General features: G+C 38.0%; 2 protein-coding genes across 2 annotated transcripts; both read right to left on the bottom strand.

The window, feature by feature from the left end:
- Positions 1-4,137: 4,137 nt before the first annotated feature.
- Positions 4,138-6,262, bottom strand: LOC132177063 (Mitochondrial transcription termination factor family protein). Its single transcript, XM_088515396.1, has one exon. The coding sequence runs from the start codon at positions 6,227-6,229 to the stop codon at positions 5,318-5,320; it is 912 nt and encodes a 303-aa protein (XP_088371522.1). The 5' UTR covers positions 6,230-6,262; the 3' UTR covers positions 4,138-5,317.
- Positions 6,263-13,384: 7,122 nt separating this feature from the next.
- LOC132178222 (F-box protein CPR1-like) lies at positions 13,385-14,680 on the bottom strand. The gene is made up of 2 exons (XM_059590670.2): positions 13,575-14,680; positions 13,385-13,466 (listed from the first exon to the last, which is right to left on the bottom strand). Exons 1-2 carry the CDS (start codon positions 14,678-14,680, stop codon positions 13,385-13,387), a joined length of 1,188 nt encoding a protein of 395 aa, XP_059446653.2.
- Between the last annotated feature and the right edge of the window lie 7,956 nt (positions 14,681-22,636).

Genomic DNA, 22,636 nt, shown 5'->3' on the forward strand with positions numbered 1-22,636 from the left:
GGGTGGATGTTTAATTTGGCACATTTCCCTAAAAGCTACAGTACCTACCCCCAATTCCGGTTACCAAACAAAGCTAATAGACCCAAATTATTAAAATAAAAATATAAAAAGAATATAAAAAAGAGACAAAGTATTACAGGTAAAAAGAGCCAAAGTATTTTTTTAATAAAAATAAATAAAAAAAGAAAATAACACTAAATTGACCCAAAACACTAAATTGACCCAAAAGTATTACAGGTAACCAATATTAAAAGCTTAATTGACTCAAAGTATATCCTTTCGGATTTGATTTGGTTTAGGTGTCATAAAAATTAAAATTACAATAAACATTTTTTGTAATTTTTTTAAAGCATATAAGCCAAATCTTTCTTTAATATTTTGAAGTGTTTATGGCTCAGTTTACTTTGACGTCGGAAAATATTTTCAGGGAAGCCATTTTCTTACTGCGCACACGGAAAATAATTTTTTTTAATATATATTTTTTTCCAATAAGGTCCCCGCTGGGACCTGCAAAGGGACTTGTTCGAGGCCCTGCAGAGACCTACTCGGGACTTCGTCGGGACTTGTCTGGAATCTCGTCGGAACCTACCTGAGACTTGGCCGGGACCCGCCCAAGACTTGATCGGGACCTGCCCGGGACTTGACCAGCACCCCGTCGGGACCTGCTCGTGATACCGCAGAGACTTGACTGGAACCCGCTTAGGACTTGCTTGGAACCCTTTAGAGACTTGACCGGGACCTGCCCGAGACTTGCCCAGGACCCCGCCGGGACCTACCTGGGACCTCGCCAGGACTTGACTAGACCCCCACCAGGACTTGACCAGGACCCGTCCAGTGCTGTTGAGGCAAACATGCAGGTTCACGCGTGCAATGAGAAGATCACTTAGGCGGATGCTAGATCTTGGGCACCTAGTCCTAGGGATGCTCAGGTGGTCGCCTCTATTGATGCTTAGGTGGTCGCCTCTATTGATGCTCAGGCATCTGAGACTCAGAATACCATTTCCTCCAGTAGTTCTTGAGTGAAACCCCTCGGTTTCAAGTGGTCGATGGGTAGGCCGCTCAACTAATTTGGAGGTAATCTCACCGGTAATCCCTTTGCTGCCTTGGTGGCTTTCATTCCCCAAGAGTTCCTGACTGGTGAGCGTGATCATTGAGCCCAAGGCATGGCGAAGTCCCCGAGCAAGTCCCGGCAGGACCCGAGCAAATCCTGGGTAGGTCCGGTTGAGGTCCCAGGCGGGTCCCGGTCAAGTCCCATCAGGGTCCCAAGCAAGTCCCGGGTAGGTCCCGGCCAAGTCCTGGGCAGGTCCCGGCGGCGTCCCGGTCAAGTCATAGGCGGGTCCCAAGTAGGTCCCAGTCAAGTCTCGGGGGTCCCGGGCTCTCGGGCGGATCCCAGTCCGGTCCCGGTCAAGTCCAAGGCAAGTCCCTGTCATGTCAAGTCCTAGGCGGGTCTCGGTTAGGTTCCGGGCGGGTCCATGGCAAGTCCATGGCAAGTCCGATCAAGTCCCGGGCGGGTCCTGATCAAGTCCTGGTCAAGTCCCGGGTGGGTCTCGATTAAGTCCCGATGGGGTCCTGGTCAAGTCCTGGGCAGGTCCCAGGCGGGTCCCGCACAGATCCCTAGCGGGTCCTGGTCAAGTCTCGGGCGGGTCCCGATCAAGTTTCGTCGGGGTCCCAGGCAAGTCCTGGGCGGGTCCCGGTCAAGTCTTGGGTAGGTCCCAGCGGCGTCCCGAGAAAGTCCTGATCAAGTCACAGGCGGGTCCCGAGCAGGTCCCAGTCAAGTCCCATTCGAGTCTCGGGCGGGTCCCGATTAGGTTACAGGTAGGTCCCTGGAAAGTCCATGGCAGGTCCGGTCAAGTCTCGGGCAGGTCATGCGATGTCCCGGGCATGTCCTGGGCGGATTCTGGTCAAGTCCCGGTCAGGTCTTGGGCGGGTATCGGGCAAGTCCTGAGCAAGTTCCAGGCGAGCCCCAGCAAGTCCAGAGTGGGTCCTGGTCAAGTCCCGGGCGGGTCTCAATCGAGTCTCGAGCGGGTGTTGGGCAGGTCCCGTTTAAGTTTGGTCAGGTCATGGGCATGTCTTGGCGCGATCCCGAGCGGGTCCTAGGCCGATCAAGTCCCGACAAGGTTCTAGGCAAGTCTTGGCAAAGTCCATCGATTTAAGAATGAGATGCTCACAATCGAAAAATGGTCTACGATTTTCAAAACCATAAACCATTTTTCGAAAATTAAAGAAGAATTTTTAGTAAAAAAGAAAATATTTTTTATTGACCACTATTTTACGTTGAAGTAAACATCGTAAAATATAAAAATCATTTTTTAGAAATCTTTTTACGTCGAAATAAATAGAGCCTAAGATGAAAATGAAGAAAAAGCACCGGTCAAACAAGTAATTTCCGACGTTGCTTGGAAAAAGACACAGAAGAATTGATTGAAGGAAGATGGGTGGTAATTGCAAACAGGTGGGCAAAAGATCAGACTGCAGGCTTTCTTTTGATTTTACACCAAAAAAATACTCCGTGCATGGCAATGATGGAGCCTTTTTACTCAAAAGTCTTTGCAAAATGCTTGGCAAACAGATTTAAAAAAAAAAAAAAAAAAATCCTTGAACCCCTTTGATTTTCCCATTTCGTACTTTGGTCAACACAATAGGTAGTCAGAACAAAACTAAAATTTTAGGGAATTACCAAATAATTTGTAATGTTTTTCAAACTTTCAATTGAACCAATATCTTTCAAAATTACAATGTAGTATTTGTATTTTCTTTTCTTTTTTTTTTAAAAAAAAATTATGTAATTTTTGGTGCAGAAGGATTACAACTTACAATACAGTTGTTGGAGAGGTTCGTAGGTGGGAATTACCAAGTCTTCTCTCCTTATTTGTTCGATAATGCTTTCTATTTTGCTTTTTCTTTGATTCTTTTCATGGAGTAGTTAGAGTCCACCATTGTTGGCCTCATTCAAAGTAAGCCAACGGAATCCAAAGCTCTCAGTCTCTTTACAAACAAAGAAAGAAAAAGATTTCCACAATCCAATAAAGTCTATCACCATTCACCACCACTTTGTCTGTCTAATCAATACCTCTCTCCACTACTTTTCAAGGCTATTGACTATTAAGTATGGAATAGGAAAGGAAACGGAAAGGAAAGTTTTACGAGGGTAAAACTGTCAATTCGACCCTTCCTCTCCATTTGCAACTCATCTCTGTTGAGATGAAGATGATCTTTCTTCATTAAGTATGAATAAAAATTAAAATTTAAAAAAAAGGAGAGTTTTACGGTCTCCAACAACAATAATTAAAATATTGAGGAAAGAGTGCAATTCTTCATTTTAGTTATTGTATTGTTTATATGCACTCTCTAACATAGGTTTTACTTGCTTTTAAATATTAATCTTCTTTCACACAATAAAATATCATAGTGTATCATATATTTTAATATATCCCAATATTAATAATTATTTTGTATAAAACTTTATTCACGTAACACACTTTTATTTGTTATTTCATTTAATAATAATTTTTACTGCCACGTTAAAGAATGAGTACTTGAGAATATATGTAGCACTTCTATTTATCTTTTATCTTTTATCTTTCTCTTTGTGCTGAGTGAAGAAAAAGGAAGATTTAGCTACCAGAAAGCATCATCTGCAGACAGCAGTAACATCATTTGGAAAGCAACATAACATTAAAAATCTTTACCTTGATCTATACCGTCGTCAAGTTACAACTACCCTTTCAGAAACAAATTGAAAACTTCAACATCTGCATACTAAAAGCATTGGATTTTGTATACCCCTTCTCCCAGGGGTTTTCACCTTTAACCTTGTTATTTTTAACTCTATACACCAAACTATTAATGTGAGTACAGGTTCAGCTCTGTTTCTTTGGTTGATATTATCATATTCGATCCTTTACTGTAATTGAATACACGAATTAATTTCAAGTCAAGGCTTATGATCATATAAAATGCCAAGATTGACTGAGCAGCTATTCAATTTCAGAATGTAGTTAGGATGAAATTTCAGGTCACTTCAGCCAAAGTTGCCCTACATTATTTATTACTTGGGATAAATGAAAGTTCAACAATGTAACAGAGAAACAACAGAACCCCGGCAAGGAAGTTTGACAACTATCACACTGTTGAGTATTGATAAACCAAGCAATATCCGAACTAAGCAGAAATGCATAAATATAATAATACCAATGTATACGATAGCTATACAGTAGAATGCATCGAAACTACTGAACAATATTGCTATCAATTTTATAGCTTTTCTAACATATGGGGAATTTTTTTTATTTTTTTTTATGACGAGGAACTCTTCAAAGGTAGGACCACTTTGCGTACCTACTCCTGTCGAATAAAATTTGGACCCGTGCAAAACGTCCCCTCCACGCAGATCGAGTAAGACTTTGACTTCGCCATTGAGCTAACATAAGGGGAAAATCTGAAAAGGGGTTGGAGAAAAAATGGACAGGAATAGGGAATCAGTGAAAAAATTTGGCATCAATGTCTCTTCTGTAAAAGATGCAGGTATAAACATTGATAAACATATTGGCATTCCAGGAAAGCAAAAAAGAAAATTTTACACCTTACCTCAACTGTGGAGCTTCTCTTATTATGGATTTTATGTGTAAAACCGTCCAAGGCAGAACAACCCCAGGGAAAAAATTCTCTATCACCCAAAACCTACATTGTTTTTTATAAGTAATAACCCCGAACCTACTAATAACCACATACAATATCAAGATCGATATAAGTGGTCACTAGATATATACAAGCACCAATCACAGTCTCTTCTGACGCATCTGTGCATACACACAAGCACTCATATATGAGAAAGGAAGAAGGAACACAAGGATTTTCTTCAAAGTAGTGAACTTTGAGTATTGTAGTGGTTTCTCAAGTCATCTTGTCTATTTGATTTACCAGTAGCATTGGGTGTTATCAGGTAAATTCCCCATGCCCACATTGCAATCTTTCCAAAAAACAAGAAAAGAAATACTAATGCTTGCCTATTTACAGCTAGTAATACAGGAACCAAAATTTCTATTCCACTATATCATAAAACCTATAAAATGATACTGGAAATTTTATTACAGAAGATAAAACAATATACAGCACCGTAGCTTCAATGTACATTAAACAATGTAAAATGAAATGGGCAATCCAAATTTTCACAAGACAGCTAACAAGAATTTCTGCAACTCAATTACTTCTCACCATACCATGGAACCTGTTCTTGACATTCTAAGCATGTAAACAAGCCAAAAATCCTTCTCTTCCTATCAGTGTTGTGTTCAGAAAAGTGTACCCATCATACTCATTACCCCCCTTGTCTTATCAACCCAGCAAACTCTTCATCAGTGCTCTTGAGCATCAGTGGCAAAGGGACTTCCACGCCACTCTGCAAGACTTTCTCGTGCCTAGGCTTTATCCTCTTCTCCAAACTAAATGCAAAATACTGAGGGAATTCCTTCAACTCCTCCAACTTCCTCTCCATCACCACAGCAAAGTACTCAAACTTTGGCTTAAAATTATTCTCGATGCTGAATGTCAACAGGGTCGGGCACCTTAAAGCCATCCCCACAGCCTCATCCCTGGAAAGCCCCAAACTTTCCAAATACTTCAGCTTGGGAATGAGGGTGATCTCTACACTCGAAACCAACAAGACAGAATCATGGTAAGCCAATTCCTCCAAGTCCTTGAATCCAAGTCTCTGAAGGTAAAAAAAGGCTGGTTTCAGCTGGTCGCTTACACTGCAAGCAAGCAATCTTGGGCATTTGTTGATGACCCTTCTAAAGTTATGATCTGGGACTCCAAGGTATTGTGAGAGGAAGATGAAAACTGGGTTAAGGTCAGTTTTGATGTTGGAGGTGAGAATTTTGGGGCACATGCCAAAGATTCTGGGCAAGTCCTTCTGGCGAATGCCTTTGGATTGGAGGAAGGAGATGATGGAGTGGACGGATTCGAGGGAGGCTTCGTGTAGAGAAGGGTTTTGGGAGAGGGCTTTCCCTGAGTCAACACCCATGATTTCAAGGCAGAGGATTTTCTCTTTGATTTGGAGGGAGATATTTTCATGGGTTGGTGTGTAGAGTGGGTGGTTTTGGAGGACGCTTTTGGGTTTTGCTGCCAAGGTGCCGTTTGATTGCAGGGAATTTAGTGGCGGTGAAGATGATGGTTTCTGAGGAGAGAAGCAGAGGAAAGAATGTAATGCTGTTGCTCCGGCGGCAGGCATGGTGTGAACTGTGCAGTGCTCCAAGAGCAAACAAGTGTGCGTGGGAGAGAGACTCTCTTGGCAAATGTCATCCCGTTTTATTTGCTTGTGGTAGTGACACGTGGCAGATTGCTTGAAAATGATTGGCTAAAATTGGATTTCAAAGATTGTTGTGACTGCTTCCTCGTGACGCGTGTCCCACTATGGTTGATGTTAACATAGGCTATGTTTGGCAAGAGGCTGGGCTGTCACTGTAGCTGGAACGGCACTGTTCCAACTACAGTGCCAGCAGCAAAAATTGACTTTTTGCTTAATTTTTATTTTTTTTATTTTTTGAAAGTAAAATATTAAAAAAAAGAAAAAATGATGAGAAAGGGGTGGCTGGTTTTTTTTTTTTTTTTTAAAAACAAAAATTGAGCAAAAAGTCAATTTTTGCTTCTGGCACTGTAGCTGGAACAGTGCCGTTCCAGCTACAGTGCCGGCCCGGCCTGTTGCCAAACATAGCCATAGATATGTCATGTGGAACTCGCTACCATGCGGTAGTGAAAAACTACGGCATGGTGCAGTAGTCCAAAACGACCCTGTTTTAGGTAATAAAAAAATATATTTTTTTAGAAATTAATATAAAATTTATTAAATATTAAATAATTAATAATTAAAAAAATAAAAATATTAAAAAACAAAAACTATTAAAAAGGATAAGGGGGTAGCCGGCCATCCCGACCTCTCTGGCTTTCTCAATCTCAAATCCCGGCGACTTTCCCGCCTCCACTGCCTCAAAGTCGTCAACTTCTCCGGGAACCTGGCCAGATTCCGATCTCTCTTGTCTGACTTAGGCCACTGTACGTGCTCTATTTGCAGAACAACAGGTTGAGAGGCACCATCCCTCCTCTGTGGCGCTGCTGCTCCGCGTGCTCCTATTATGGATGAGTTGCAGGAAGCGTAGCTGCGCAAGAGGAATGGCCAAAGTGGAAGATGACTGAGGTTTGATATTTTTTAATATTTCTATCTTTTTAATTATTATTTGTTTTATAATTTTCAAGTTTTAATATTTTGTTATTATTAACTTTTTAAACATAGTTTTTAACTATGAAAAATGGTACCATTTTCCACTACCGCATGCAAGCCGGATCCATGTCATGTTAATAGATTTTCTATCAATTTTTGCAATGATATAAATTCATTTGTTTTTTTGTTGTACTTTTCAAAATTTAATGAGTTATTTATCAAAACTTCTAATCACAATGACAAAAAAAAAAAAGATGCCGCAATTGCTTCCGCAGAAGCTGCATCCAAAATGAAAGGTCTGTTAGCACACTTCGTAGCTACCACTTGGCCTTCATGATCTCTGCCTATGATGCTTACTCCCATCTTCTTTTGCCTCTTGTCAATTGCAGCATCCTAATTGAGTTTTATACATCCATAAGGAGGCTTATGCTACACCATCATTCCATGATCATTTGGAATTTGACTTTGGCTATGTTGACCTTGCTCAGCTTTGGTGAAAGCCTCCAATTGAACTGTTGCTTCTGTCGAGCCACACATGCAACCATCTCCATATCCGAAGCCTCCAACTTGTCCAACAGTTTTTCTAGAATACTCAGAAAATCTGTTTCATCATTGATGCATTTCTGGATCTTTTATTGCAGGCTAACCACACATCCTTCGCTGCTAGACAACTCCACAAAACATGGCCAGGAGTTTCCATCACTTGCTCACAGTGAACACATAGGGTTTCTTGTAATATTCTGCTTGTAGAGCTTCTCCTTTGTTGGAAGTATATTACTACAAGCCTTCCACATAAACATCTCAACCACCCTTGGACCTCTAATTTGCCAGATCCTCTTCCATAAAGACACCAATACTTGCAGATTAGAACTATCGCCTACCTCCATACTAATTTGCTCCTTTGCCAAGTGATATGCGCTTTTGACAGTGAAAATTCCAATTTTGTTTCCTGCCAAACTAGTTGGTCTGCACATGAATTTGGACAAATGGCCATTCCACAAATTTTTTCAGCTTCCTCATTAAAAATCTGCTTAACCAGAGGGATGTTCAACCATCTAGAATCCGTAGCAATAAGAGCCGCAACATTAGCCCCTAAGGGTGGGCACGGGTCGAGGTGGGTTTCGGCTTTTTCCACTACCTAACCTGCACCCTACGGGTTCGAAAAATCCAACCCACTACCCAAGCAAAGTGAACCTTATCCGCACGGGTTTGGGTTGTGCGGGGCAGGCTGGGTTCTTTTCCATCCTTTGCTTCCTCTCCTTTCATTTCCTCCGCCGGCTTCTTTGTCGGTTTCTCTTCTGTCTTCTCCATTGGTTTCTTCTCCTCCATTTTCGTCTCTTCTGCAGGTTTCTTTTCCTCCAAAACAAACACAACCCTACATCAGAACCCCGAGAAACAAACCTATAAACAATGGAAAAGAAAACCAAAGAATAATTCATATTAAGATAATGATAAAGAGATCTCTTGGTTCCCATTCATGAAAGAGGTCTAGAGAGAGAGAAAAAAATCAGGATCGTGGTTTGTAGAGGTGGGAGCGACGCAGCAGCCAATGGTCAGAGGAGGTGGAGCAGTAGTGTAGACGAGAGAGAGAAGCAGAAGAGAGACGGAGAGAGAGCAACTAACGAGAGAGAGAATAGACCAGAGAGAGATGAGAGAGAGCAAGAGAGGGAGAGACTGCGGCAGAATAGAGAGAGTTAGGGTTAGAGTTTTTTAATTTTATACTTATGCGGGGTGGGCGGGTACCTACGGGGAAAAAATTCTATACCCGCAACCCGCCTTGTCCCCACGGGTTGGATTTTATCCAATCCGAATCTGCAAAAAAATCCTCAAAATTCGGGCGCGGCGTGGCGGGTTTGCAGGTTGGGCGGGTTTTTGCCGAGCCCTATTTGCCCCTCTATTCAGAATTTTTACAAGTGACTAGATTGCATTGGTGATGGAGAATTCAACAATCTATCCCCCCAAATCATAATAGATCGACCATCTCCCACCCTCCACATCAATCCATCTTGCAATAATTCCCCCGTTTTCCAGATGCTCCTCCATGCATATGAAGGTCTGGATCCTAATGAAGAATCCAAAAAATTACCATTTGGATAGTATTTCTCTTTAAAAATTAAGGCCACCAAGGAATCTGGAAACTATGTCAATCTCCACCCTTGCTTGGCCAATAAAGCCAAATTAAAACACTATAAATCTCTAAAATCCACTCATCCTCGATCCTTCGCTCTCCCCATCTTCTCCCAGCTCATCCACGACATTTTAGATTGATTATCTTTATGCTCCCACCAAAACTTAGACATGACAGAGTTAATGTCTTTACATAAGGTGTTTGGTAACATAAAAACACTCATTGTGTATGTTGATATCACCTGTACAACTGCCTTCAAAAGGACTTCCTGTCCTGCCTAAGATAGGAAATTTTAATTTAATTTTTTTATTTTTTTAATTTTTTTTTAAAAAAAAATTATTTTTTTATTTTTTATTTTGTATATGGACACATGTCAAGATTTTAGGGGCGTTGATGTGGATTTCCGTCAATTTTTGGACGGAAGTTTGACGGAGGTACCATTTCCGTTTTTATGTAAACCCGAGGTATTTCCTGAGATAAAAACTAAACCCTAGGGGACAAAAAATAAAGTTGTTAAACCACATGTGGCAAAAAGTGATTTAACCATTTTTTAAAATATATAATTTTTTTTTAGTCCCACCATGTTTGAGGTTGAGGAAAATGAATAATAACAAAATAGGCTCCAATATATATTACAGTATAATATATCAAACAACTTGTTCTTCAACAGATTAAGACCCTCTCCCTCAGCCACAAACATAAACCAACGCGACTTAGAAACTAAGTCCATAATATTGAGACAGAAAAAGAATTAATCAAACAAAAAATTCCGTTAAAATTTTACCTCTTCCTCAAGGCTTCCCACACAAAAGGCTGTCCAAATCAGACAATTGGGCATACCACGAATCTTAATTCTACTGCCCCCTTTCTATTGGCTCAATCGGCAAATTCTTGTACCGTCTGATTAATGAGCTCCAAATCCCATTCTCTCTTTCATGGCAATTCTCGAGGCAAACCAATCCGTTGCAGTAGCCCACGATATGAGTGAACTTTCTTAGATGTCTCAGTGGCTGGCAAATCTTCAAGAAAGCTCTGTCGAACTGGTGATTGTCGTTAAAGCGCACTGAGAAGCAATTTGGTGGCGGAAGCTTAACTTCATCATCGCATTCTAGGACGATGAGTGTGCGTTCTCGGTTGGCGGCAATATATGGAGAGCTTGAGATGCATGTTGATGAAAATCGGGTCGTTGATTAGCACATGCCATGCCTTTGAAACACACCGTAAACGTAATAGAGACTTGACGGGTAATCGAATAAGTATTTCAGTGATTAACTCCAGCAAGAGACTCGACATGGATGAGTAAGAATTTTTTTTTTTTCAATTTGTAAATTGTTTCGAAAGAGACTTTTTGGAAGAAAATTTCTTACTTGTATATATTCCTACATTTTAATCTTTTAAAAAAGGTAATATGTGTCCATTAATATATAAAGAGTACATGTGTTGTTTCTCACATGCTTAAATAACACATCACTTTTGAGTTGCCAACCCATAAAATGTTTGTCTTGTATATAATTTCTCAACCAAAGGACACAAATTTCTAGCCTCTAGAAGCCACATTATACATTAAACTATTATAAAACATGTGAGAAGCACGTCTTATTAAAAAAATATGTGTTTTTCACATATTAAGGGACACGTATCTTTTAAAGGCTAGTTTATATGAAATTTATATTCATCCCAAATAAGACAAAGAAATTTCCTATAAACTGGTTTGTAGAAAACTTCTCCAAATTAGTTTATAAAAGTGACATGTTCTTTAAGCATGTGAGAATCACATGCTTTCAAACCATGTGAAAAGTATATGCTATTAAAAAAAAAAAAAAAAAGCGTAATTCTCACATGCAAAAGATATATGTTAGTTTTAGAGGTTGGTTTATATACAAGAAATTTCTAGAGGACAAAAATTTGTTACAAACTGGTTTTTAGCAAATCCCTACAAACATGTCCAAGGAGTTGCCAAGTGTCCTTAAACATGTGCCTTTGACATTTTTTTTTTTTTAAAAAAAATTTTAATTTTAATTTTTATTAAGTTAAACAAACAAATATTTCACTATCAGTTTAGAGTAATGCTATAAGTCTTCTTAGAGTCCTCCTACAGTCATCTCAAATGTTATGTGGCTTTTAAAATCACCGTTGAATTTGAGATGTGATTTGTTGAGTTTTGATCTATTTGTGATTTTAAAAGTCACATCACAATTGAGATGACTCTAGGAAGACTTATAGCATTACTCATCAGTTTAACATAAAATTGCGTGCTTGATTCCTCTCTCAAAGAGGCCGTCGCCTTCGACAGTAGTTTTATAATTGGATGCATATACGTTTAAATTTTTAATGGTTGTGCAAAAATTTCACTAACAATGATTAATAAAAAGTAGGTTGAAAACTAACTTTTTTTTTTTTTTTTAATTCAACTTATTAGGTTGACATGTTAATTCAAATTTCGAGAATTGAGATGAGTATTTGTCTTTCCATCCTAATGGTTAGTGTTGAATGTATATTCGACACAATGGTAAATAAATAAAAGAAAACGTGCTCTTTGTTGATATTATTTAGAGAGTATTTTTTATTTTAAAATTTTTTTGATGTGACATAAAAGAAAAATAATTTTGAGAGTTATTTTGAATTATTTGTTAATGTATTTACTCGATCTAAAGTAAAAAGTTTTTACCCAATATGTTAGCTTTTTGTTTTACACAACTTTTTAAGTACTAAAAGTACATTTTAAGGTCTTTAACACAATTACAAACATGCTCTTAGTATAAACATTCTACTAGCATACTAACTACTACTAAGTCTATTATATCAGTGTGTTACTAACAGTAACATATGAATTGAGTCTATTATTTTAGCTAATGGCTTTTCAATCACATTCTCGTCTCGGTGTCTATTCTTTCTCCATATTATTTAAATATTATTTTTTTATTTTATTGTTTTTATATTTTTAAATACTTATACATTATTGCATAAAACATCTTCTGGATCCTAACTCAACTTTCTAGGGGTGTCAACCCGGTCCGGTTTTTCGGTTTTTGGCCAGAACCGGAACCGGGTACCCCGGTTCTTGGTTTTGAGAAACCAGAACCAGGACCTCGGTTAACCGGGGTCCCGGTTACCGGCCGGCTTCGATTTTACCCGGTCCGGTAACCGGTTTTTTTTTAAAAATTGGTTTTTTGGCTTATTTTAGGTATTAGGCCTAAAAAAAGCCCTTTTTTTTTTTTTTCATAAGTTGGTCCATTTTAAAAAAAATCTATTAGTCTCTTTGTCTAAATTAAAGGGGCTTTGTTGTGATTGTTCCAAATAATTAAAAAATAAACCTAAAAAAGTCCAAAAATCCTAAAAAATCAATGTTTTTGCCTATTTGGGCCTTAGAAATAAAAATTTAATTTTTTAAAATACCCTAAACCTAAACCTAAGTGTAAAATATATATATATATATATATATATATATATATATAAAATGGAAACCCGGTTCTGGTATTCCCGGTAAAAATCAGGTACCAAAACCGGGGTACCCCGGTTTTTCGATTTTTGAAACCGGGACCCCGGTTTCCTAGTTTTCCGGTTCCGGTTTCCCGATAATTTTTGATACCCCTACAACTTTCTAACGAATGAAATCAAAATCAGAATCCATCTCCAGAATCTGCTCGCAACTTCTATGCTAGCAAGTTCTACATCCTTGTATATATTTTCGAAAGAAATGTGCATCCCAACCAATGGCACGAAGAAGACACAATCAAATACAATGCCTACTTGCACTTTAAGAATCAAAGCTAATGCAGGCTGAAAAATATTTAAGGTGCAAGCAAATGCATACAAAAAAATGGATAGCTGTATTTGGAGAAAGAAAATCTTTGCCTCCATAGAACATTTGAGCAACATAGAACTTAAAATAGTTTAGTAAGTCTAGAGAATTCCAGCAGAGATAGACATTAGACATAACTCGGAATGCTGAAGCAAAGAAATTCTACATGATATAAAATTCCCAAGAAAATGAGTTGTACCAAAATGGGCTCCAAAGCAGTTTTCCTTGCAATCTAATATCAAACAGCTTGTTCCTCATTTATCATTTCCTCCTCCATGGCTTCTATCAACAGATTAGGACCATCCGATGGATTATTATTCCTGGCACAAACATATATAGACCAATATGAGTTGAAAACTAAGTCCTTAATATCAAGCCAAAGAATTAATCAAACAAAAAATTACACTCAAATCAGTTAAAAATTTTACACTCTATCACCGTCGTCGAGAAGAACAAGGCTTCCCACACAAATGGCCGTCTCAAAAAAATTAGGCATACCACCAAACTCAACCCTTGTGCCCCTTTTCTCCTCTATGTCATACCAAAAGAGATGCTCCAAATCCTGCTCAATTAGAACCTTCTTGCCCTCTTTCGAGTACACCACAGGTTTACAGTACTCAAAATTCCAAGGGACTTCGCCTTGCACAATGGTGTAAAGACGAGTCCAAGAGCTTACTACCTCGTACTCCTTCATCACCCAAACTTCGTTGAGTATCAAATTGACATTCAGGCAAACACATATACATCCTTTCAAGACCTCCAAACCGAGTACCCAATCATCGGCCGATTGAACCGGAATTGTATACGTTTTGTACTTTTCGGTGGCTAGATCGAAAGCTAGAAGGGTCTGCCGGTGCAGGGACCCACTAAAAGGATAAACTAACCAATAGAAAGCACCGTTTAAGGACATCGAACAAGGATCGGCTGTACTATACTCTTTAGGCCATTCCTCTTCGACCCTTTTCCAAGAATGCGCTCTCAGACTATAGACCTTGACTTCAATGGCACTTTTAGCATCAATCTTTCTATAGAACTCTTCAACCCTCATCACCTTATAGTCTTCGTTAACTGGGTCGTGTCCGAAGGCCAAGTTGGGCGAACCAGACAGATCATAGTCGGTGAATCCCACCGGCTCAAAGGGCAACTTCTTGTACCGCCGGATTAATGGGTTCCAAATCACAATCTCTCCCTCATAGTTGTAGAAGCAAACCAGTCCATTGCAGTAGTTCACGATATAGGTGTAATGTCCTGCATCGAGTAGTGGCTGGTGAATGTTCACGAGCGCTTCTTCGAATCGGTCGTCGTCGTTGAAGCGCACTCCTGAGAAATTCCGCGGCATTTCTAGCCCGCGCTCCATGAATATGAGATGGCGTTCTATGTTGCCCACAATGGAGAAGTCGAGATGAGTGTTGATGAAAGCTCGGCCATTGATCTGTGCCTGCCATGGCTTCGAAACGCATTGGAAACGTATCAGGCTCTTCACGGGTAATCGCAGAAGTATTTCGGTGATCAATTCCGGCGGGAGAATCGACATTTACGGAGTTTATTGTTTTGGCGGAGGAGATGAGTAACTTCGAACGCGTAGAATACTCAATACCCACTACTCAGCGGGAATTTCAATTCCCAACGGCCAGGAAATGGATCATATAGAAACAGAAATGTTCTTTCTTGATTCTTCTAACCTCTTTTTGCCACGTCTTTTCGTTGGAAAACGGTTTTGCAACCCCCATTTTCTATTTTCTAATAGTAAGTGGGCTTTTATTTCCAACTCTAAATTCAGCTCACGAGCTCCTTGTTTAATACAAATGATAGAATTTTTTTTTAAAATTTTTTTTTTTTATGAGGGGGTGATTAATCACTTTTCAAAATTTAGGGAGTTATTTATCAAAACTTCTCATCACAATGACAAAAAAAAAAAAATCTTATTTTAAATTTTTATTTAAGTCTTTAAATTAATTAAGCGGTAATTTAATATAGTATTATAGTTGAAATCATAAGGTTAAATCTTTTTTTTTTTTTTTTGAATAAACTGCTCTCATTCAACAACAACAAGTACAAAGATTACAACAGAAAAAACAAGGGAATACAAAGAGAACAGCAACAAGAAACAAAAAGAAAATACATGCTTAACTGAAAAAATAGATCTAGCCAAACTTCTTGCACCTCAAAGTCTGGCTAGAAAGGTTAAATCTTATCTTCCTTTTAAATTAAAATAGTTTACATTATTTAATACTCTTGCTATGTAAAGAGATCTAGAAGCGAATACCCAAAACACCCAACCCTATCCTTTTACATTATCTTTCCCTATAAACCATGCTGAATTTTTTTTGAAAAAACAGATGTTTGGTTCCCAAAGAAAATTAGGTAAAGTAACACTTACGCAAATTAAGACTTTTGAAGAATGTGACAAAATTTCAGGAAGAAAATGGGGAAGATTGAGGATTTATTAGAAGTTCCTTCTACGCTATTATCTAGTCTTTATCTCTTTGTTCATAATCTTTTAGTGTATGCTAAGACCCAGCAATGATGCTAGATTTTTTTTTTTTTTTTTTTTTGGTAAAGAAGCAAGGAAATTGATGGTAACAAATGTTTGTAAAATGGAAGGAAGAAAGCCTTTGCCCGACATCATTTGAGCAATGATGCCAGATATTTCTTCTTAAACATCATCATTACCTTCCCCATGATGAATATTGAAATTTAAATTCCTCATCCCTTCGCACTGGTTGACTGAAATCCCATATTTTGTAGCTGCAGTGAAATGTTTGCCAACATTGAAAATGCAGTCATTCTCTTGCATCAAAATTTAATGAGTTGTTTATCAAAACTTCTAATCACAATGACAAAAAAAAGATGCCGTAGTTGCTTCCGCAGAAGCTGGATCCAAAATGAAAGGTCTGTTAGCACACTTCGTAGCCACCACTTGGCCTTCATGATCTCTGGCTATGATGCTTACTCCCATCTCCTTTTGCCTCTTGTCAATTACAGCATCCCAATTGAGTTTTATACATCCCTCAGGAGGCTTGTGCTACACCATCATCCCATGATCATTTGGAATTCGACTTTGGCTCTGTCGACCTTGCTCAGCTTTGGTGAAAGCCTCCAATTGAACTTTGCTTCTGTCGAGCCACACATGCAACCATCTCCATATCCGAAGCCTCCAACTTGTCCAACAGTTTTTCTAGAATACTCAGAAAATCTGTTTCATCGTTGGTGCATTTCTGGATCTTTTTATTGCAGGCTAACCACACATCCTTTGCTGCTAGACAACTCCACAAAACATGGCCAAGAGTTTCCATCACTTGCTCACAGTGAACACATAGAGGCCAGGGTTTGTTGTAATATTCCGCTTGTAGAGCTTCTCCTTTGTTGGAAGTATATTACTACAAGCCTTCCACATAAACATCTTAAGCACCCTTGGACCTCTAATCTGCCAGATCCTCTTCCATAAAGACACCAATGCTTGCGGATTAGAACTATCTCCTTCCTCCATACTAATTTGCTCCTTTGCCAAGTGATATGCGCTTTTGACAGTGAAAATTCCATTTTTGCTTCCTGCCCAAACTAATTGGTCTGCACATGAATTTGTACAAATGGCCATTCCACAAATTTCTTCAGCTTCCTCCTCATTAAAAATCTCCTTAACCAGAGGGATGTTCAACCATCTAGAATCCATATCAATAAGAGCTGCAACATTAGCCCCTGAGCGTGGGCACGGGGCGGGGCGGGGTTGGGTGGGGCGGGTTTTGGCCTTTTCCCCTACCCGACCCTCACCTACGGGTTCAGAAAATTCAACCCGCTACCTAGGCAAAGTGAACCTTATCGGTGCGGGGCAGGTTGGGTTCTTTTCCATCCTTCGCTTCCTCTCCTTTCTTTTCCTCCGCCAGCTTCTTTGTCGGTTTCTTTGGTTTCTTCTCCTCCATTTTCGTCTCTTCTGCAGGTTTCTTTTCCTCCAAAACAAACACAACCCTACATCAGAACCCCGAGAAACAAACCTATAAACAATGGAAAAGAAAACCAAAGAATAATTCAGATTAAGATAATGATAAAAGAGATCTCTTGGTTCCCATTCATGAAAGAGGTCTAGAGAGAGAGAAAAAAAACCTGGATCATGGTTTGTGGAGGTGGGAGCGACACAGCAGCACGTGGTCTGAGGAGGTGGAGTAGCGGCGCAGACGAGAGACGGAGAGAGAGCCGCTAACGAGCGAGAGAACAAACTAGAGAGAGAGACGAGAGAGAGCAAGAGAGGGAGAGACGGCGGCAGAATAGAGAGAGAGTTAAGGTTAGGATTTTTTAATTTTATACTTATGCGGGGCGGGGCGGGTACCTGCTGTGACATCCTGTAGATTTTATTTATTTATTTAAAATAGAGTTATAAAGCATTTTGGTATATATTAAATGTTTTTATAAGTGCTATATATATATATATAGGCACATGGGAGTATATAGTTACTTATATAAATTATATGAATATACAAGAGGATCTACTAAAATAGGACTAGAGAGTTTTTAGCCAATTAAAGTCTCCTAGAATCTAGAAGGAAATTGTTTATTACAAACTCAACGTAGGCCTTTAAAAAAAAAAAATTAAAAAATAATAAAAAAAAATAAAGAGAGAGAGTTTTTATTAATTAAAGCCTTTTGCCTTCTTGGTTTCCAAGAAAAGAACAAAACAACATGTTTTTATCCCTTCTATGCATTGACATTTGTATCTCATGCCTATCAGGTATCTTGAAGCCACATATTGAACATTTGTCCTTCTGCATGGATTTCCCAATATCCATTTTGACACTTGTCTTTTAGCTTGATTTTTTTTTTATTATATCTCTCTCTCTCTCTCAACTCTCCTTGGTTATAGTATAAATACCCCCAAAAGCTTCCATTATTCCTCACGCCCACATAGTAGAGAAACACAAGCAGAAGGTTTATTTCAAGTTTTTCTTGCAATCTCACTCTTAGCACAGCAGCGGTGAGGAACTGTTGCCTTCTTTCTCTGTTATCATTTTGTTTTCTTAGAAAGAGATTGAAGATATGTTATTATTTGCTTCTTATGGGTATTTTAGGATTCTTATGCGGATGGTTATTTAAGGAGTTTATAAAAATGACTCTTATTATTAAAATGTTAGTTCTATAGGTTTTATAAAGATTATATATATGCAATATTTTGTTTAGACAGATTTTTTTATATATGTTCACATAAGTCAGTATAGTGTTTTTGTGATTAGATTTTGTACATCCAATAATAATAATAATAATAATAATAAATAAATAAATAAATTTTTAGATGTGTAAGACTTGGAGGATAAATGATTAGCACCCCCCACACACACACACACACACATATATATATATATATATATATATATATATATATATATATATATAGTCATGTAAGGTTATGTGTGTATATAAATATATGTGCAACATTGTTTTGTGTGTATATAAATATATATATGCAGCATTGTTTTGTGTATATATATACATACACAGCATTATTGGGGATTGGAAATTGGATATCATAAGAACTATATATACATACCTATGCAATATTTTTGGGATATGATTTTATGTGCTTACACATGGGGTCCGTGCACACACACACACACACACACACACACACACACACACATATATATATATATATATATGAGTATTTATTTAAAATTTAGATTAAAACTTTAATATACTCCTCTAAGTTCTCCTTTGCAATTTATTTAGGTGAAAGGACGACTTGACTCAACCCAACATCAAATCCAAGGGGACACAACACCAAAAACCCCAACAAAATTTTATTATAAATCTTTTAAAAAAATGTTGGGAATTTTATAAAGAATCCACTTACATGATTGCACTTCCTTTTATATTTTAATGCAAAGTTTTATTCAATCATATGCCATGGTGTAAGAATTTTTTTGTATTACAATTATCTCAATTTTATGAGTTATGCATGACAATGATTATGGATGAAAAGAGCTCTCAAAGTTCATGGCATAACATATAGTTACAGATAAGCTTACAGATCATATGAAATGTTATATGTGCATTCATGCTTATAAATGTTTAACCCGAGACACGATTATCGGTACCGCATAGGGTAGCATTGCAAGCACACCGAAAGACGGTTACGAGAGGGTGTGTGCTACTGACCAGGTGGCCATCACCTAGGGAAGTTCCCAACCTGGTAGCTCTCCCATGTGACGACATAATGAGCATATAGGTCTTTCGGTACAAGCCAACGTGCGTCGCTCACAGTAAATTTGTGGTGTCGAGTCAAAAGGGTAAAACAATAGTTTTGAAAGAAAAGTAAAAGGAAGTGCTTGCATATCTCATAACTTACTTGCTATTCTTGTATTAATTGTCAATTATTTTATTATTTGTGCATAACTGAGATTATGGCATAAAATCTGCATAGCATGTTTTATAGGATCTTGGTGTTGTGGCTACTTACTGAGTTGTCGAACTCGCCCATTTTCCCTTTACTTTTTTTTTTTTCAGATGCCGCTATACATAATAGTTTTAAGAATGGGGCTTCCAGTAAGCCATTGTTGTGCAGACTTTTGTTTTGTTTTGTTTTTTTTTTTTTTTTTTGTGTAGACTGCACAATTTTTGTTATTTTGTAGATATGAGGACATTTGGCACATGAGGAGGCTATAACCTCCCTATAGTGGTCATTTTTGGTTATGCCTCCTAACAAGGCTTGTAATGCCTTTTTTTTTTGGATTCTCAACTCTTATGTATACAAGATCTTATAAATGTTCATATTAAAATACTAGTTTTATATAACTTTTGCCTTCCTATCTTCCTTGGTTTAGTATTAATAATGTAATGATATTTAATAATTAATTCCTTAATTGTTGCGATTTCCTTTTAAGTTCGTGTTTCCCCTATTCACCTTAATTGGGGGCGTGACACCCGCGGGGAAAAAATTCTATACCCGCAACCCTCCTCGACCCGCCCTCCACAAGTTGGATTTTATCCAACCCGAATCCGCAAAAAAAACTCTCAAAATCCAGGCTGGGCAGGTTTGCAGGTAGATCAGGTTCTTGCCCAGCCCTAATTGCCCCTCTATCCAGAATTTTTACAGGTGACTGGACTGCATTGGTTGATGGAGAATTCAACCATGTATCCCCCCAAATCATAATAGACCGGCCATCTCCCACCCTCCACATCAATCCATCTTGCAATAATTCCCCCACTTTCCAGATGCTCCTCCATGCATACGAAGGTCTGGATCCTAATGATGAATCCAAAAAATTACCATTCGGATAGTATTTGTCTTTAAAAATCAAGGCTACCAAGGAATCAGGAAACTGTGTCAATCTCCACCCTTGCTTGGCCAATAAAGGCAAATTAAAACACTATAAATCTCTAAAACCCATTCCTCCTCGGTCGTTCGCTCTCCCCATCTTCTCCTAGCTCATCCACTGTATTGATTATCTTTATGCCCCCACCAGAACTTAGACATCATAGAGTTAATGTCTTTACATAAGGTCTTTGGTAACATAAAAACACTCATTGTGTATGTTGGTATTGCCTGTACAACTGCCTTCAAAATGAATTCCCTTCCGGCCTGAGATAGGAAATTTTAATTTAATTTTTTAATGTTTATAATATATATATATATATATATATATATATATATATATATATATATATATATATATATTAATTGTGTATATGGACACGTGTCAAGATTTTAGGGGCGTTGACGTGGATTTTCGTCAATTTTTGGACGGAAGTTTGACGGATGTACCATCTCCGTTTTTATGTAAACCCAAGGTATCTCCATAGATAAGAACTAAACCATAAGAAACAAAAAATAAAGTTGTTAAACCACAAGTGTTAAAAAGGTATTTAACCATTTTTTAAAAATATACAATTTTTTTTATTGGGATTGTCACACGTGTCCCACCATAGTTGAGGTTGAGGAAAATGAATAATAACAAAACAGGCTCCAATATTACAGTATAATATATCAAACAGCTTGTTCTTCAACAGATTAAGACCCTCTCCCTCGGCCATAAACATAAACCAACGCGACTTAGAAACTAAGTCCATAATATTGAGACAGAAAAAGAATTAATCAAACAAAAAATTCCGTTAAAATTTTACCTCTTCCTCAAGGCTTCCCACACAAAAGGCTGTCCGAATCTGACAATTGGGCATACCACGAGTCTTAATTCTACTGCCCCCTTTCTATCGGCTCAATTGGCAAATTCTTGTACCGTCTGATTAATGAGTTCCAAATCCCAATCTCTCTTTCACGGCAATTCTCGAGGCAATCCAATCCGTTGCAGTAGCCCACGATATCAGTGAACTTTCTTGGATGTCTCAGTGGCTGGCAAATCTTCACGAAAGCTCTGCCGAACTGGTGATTGTTGTTAAAGCGCACTGAGAAGCAATTTGGTGGTGGATGCTTAACTTCATCATCGCATTCTAGGACGATGAGTGTGCGTTCTCGGTTGGCAGCAATATATGGAGAGCTCGAGATGCATGTTAATGAAAACCGGGTGGTTGATTAGCGGATACCATGCCTTCGAAACGCACTGTAAACGTAACAGAGACTTGACGGGTAATCGAATAAGTATTTCAGTGATTAACTCCAGCAAGAGACTCAACATGGATAAGTAATAATTTTTTTTTTTTTTTCAATTTGTAAATTGTTTCGAAAGAGACTTTTTGGAAGAAAATTTCTTACTTGTATATATTCCTACATTTTAATCTTTAAAAAAAGTAATATGCGTCCATTAATACATGAGGAGTACATGTGTCGTTTCTCACATGCTTAAATAACACATCACTTTTGAGTTGCCGACCCATAAAATGTTTGTCTTATATATAATTGCTCACCCGAAAGGACACAAATTTCTAGCCTCTAAAAGCCACATTATACATTAAACTATTATAAAGCATTTGAGAAGCACGTCATAATAAAAAAATATGTGTTTTTCACATATTAAGGGACACATGTCTTTTAAAAGCTAGTTTATATGAAATTTATATTCATCCCAAAAAAGACAGAGAAATTTCCTATAAACTGGCTTGTAGAAAACTCCTCCAAATTAGTTTCTAAAAGTGACATGTTCTTTAAGCATGTGAGAATCCCATACTTTCAAACCATGTGAAAAGTATATGCTATTAAAAAAAAAAAAAAAAACGTGATTCTCACATACAAATAATATATGCTAGTTTTAGAGGTTGGTTTATAAGAAATTTCTAGAGGACAAAAATTTGTTACAAACCAGTTTTTAGCAAATTTCTACAAACCTGTCCAAGGAGCTGCCAAGTGTCCTTAAACATGTGCCTCTCACATTTTTAATTTTTTTAATTTTTTAAGTTAAACAAACAAATATTTAGAGTAATGCTATAAATCTTCCTAGAATCTTCCTACAATCATCCCAAATGTTATGTGGCTTTTAAAATTACCGTTGAATTTCAGATGTAATTTATTGAGTTTTGATCTATTGGTGATTTTAAAAATCACATCACAATT

Source organism: Corylus avellana, chromosome 4, assembly GCF_965113065.1.
Source record: "Corylus avellana chromosome 4, dhCorAvel1.hap1.2, whole genome shotgun sequence".
NCBI classification, from domain to species: Eukaryota; Viridiplantae; Streptophyta; class Magnoliopsida; order Fagales; family Betulaceae; genus Corylus; species Corylus avellana.

What these genes read in the sequence shown, in the direction of transcription:
- LOC132177063 (XM_088515396.1), bottom strand. Translation starts at nt 6,229, where the DNA reads ATGCCTGCCGCCGGAGCAACAGCATTACATTCTTTCCTCTGCTTCTCT.
- LOC132178222 (XM_059590670.2), bottom strand. Translation starts at nt 14,680, where the DNA reads ATGTCGATTCTCCCGCCGGAATTGATCACCGAAATACTTCTGCGATTA. An exon ending in CTCGACGACGGTGATAGAGT is followed by an intron (nt 13,467 to 13,574) that starts GTAAAATTTTTA and finishes TGTTTGTGCCAG; the next exon opens with GAATAATAATCCATCGGATG.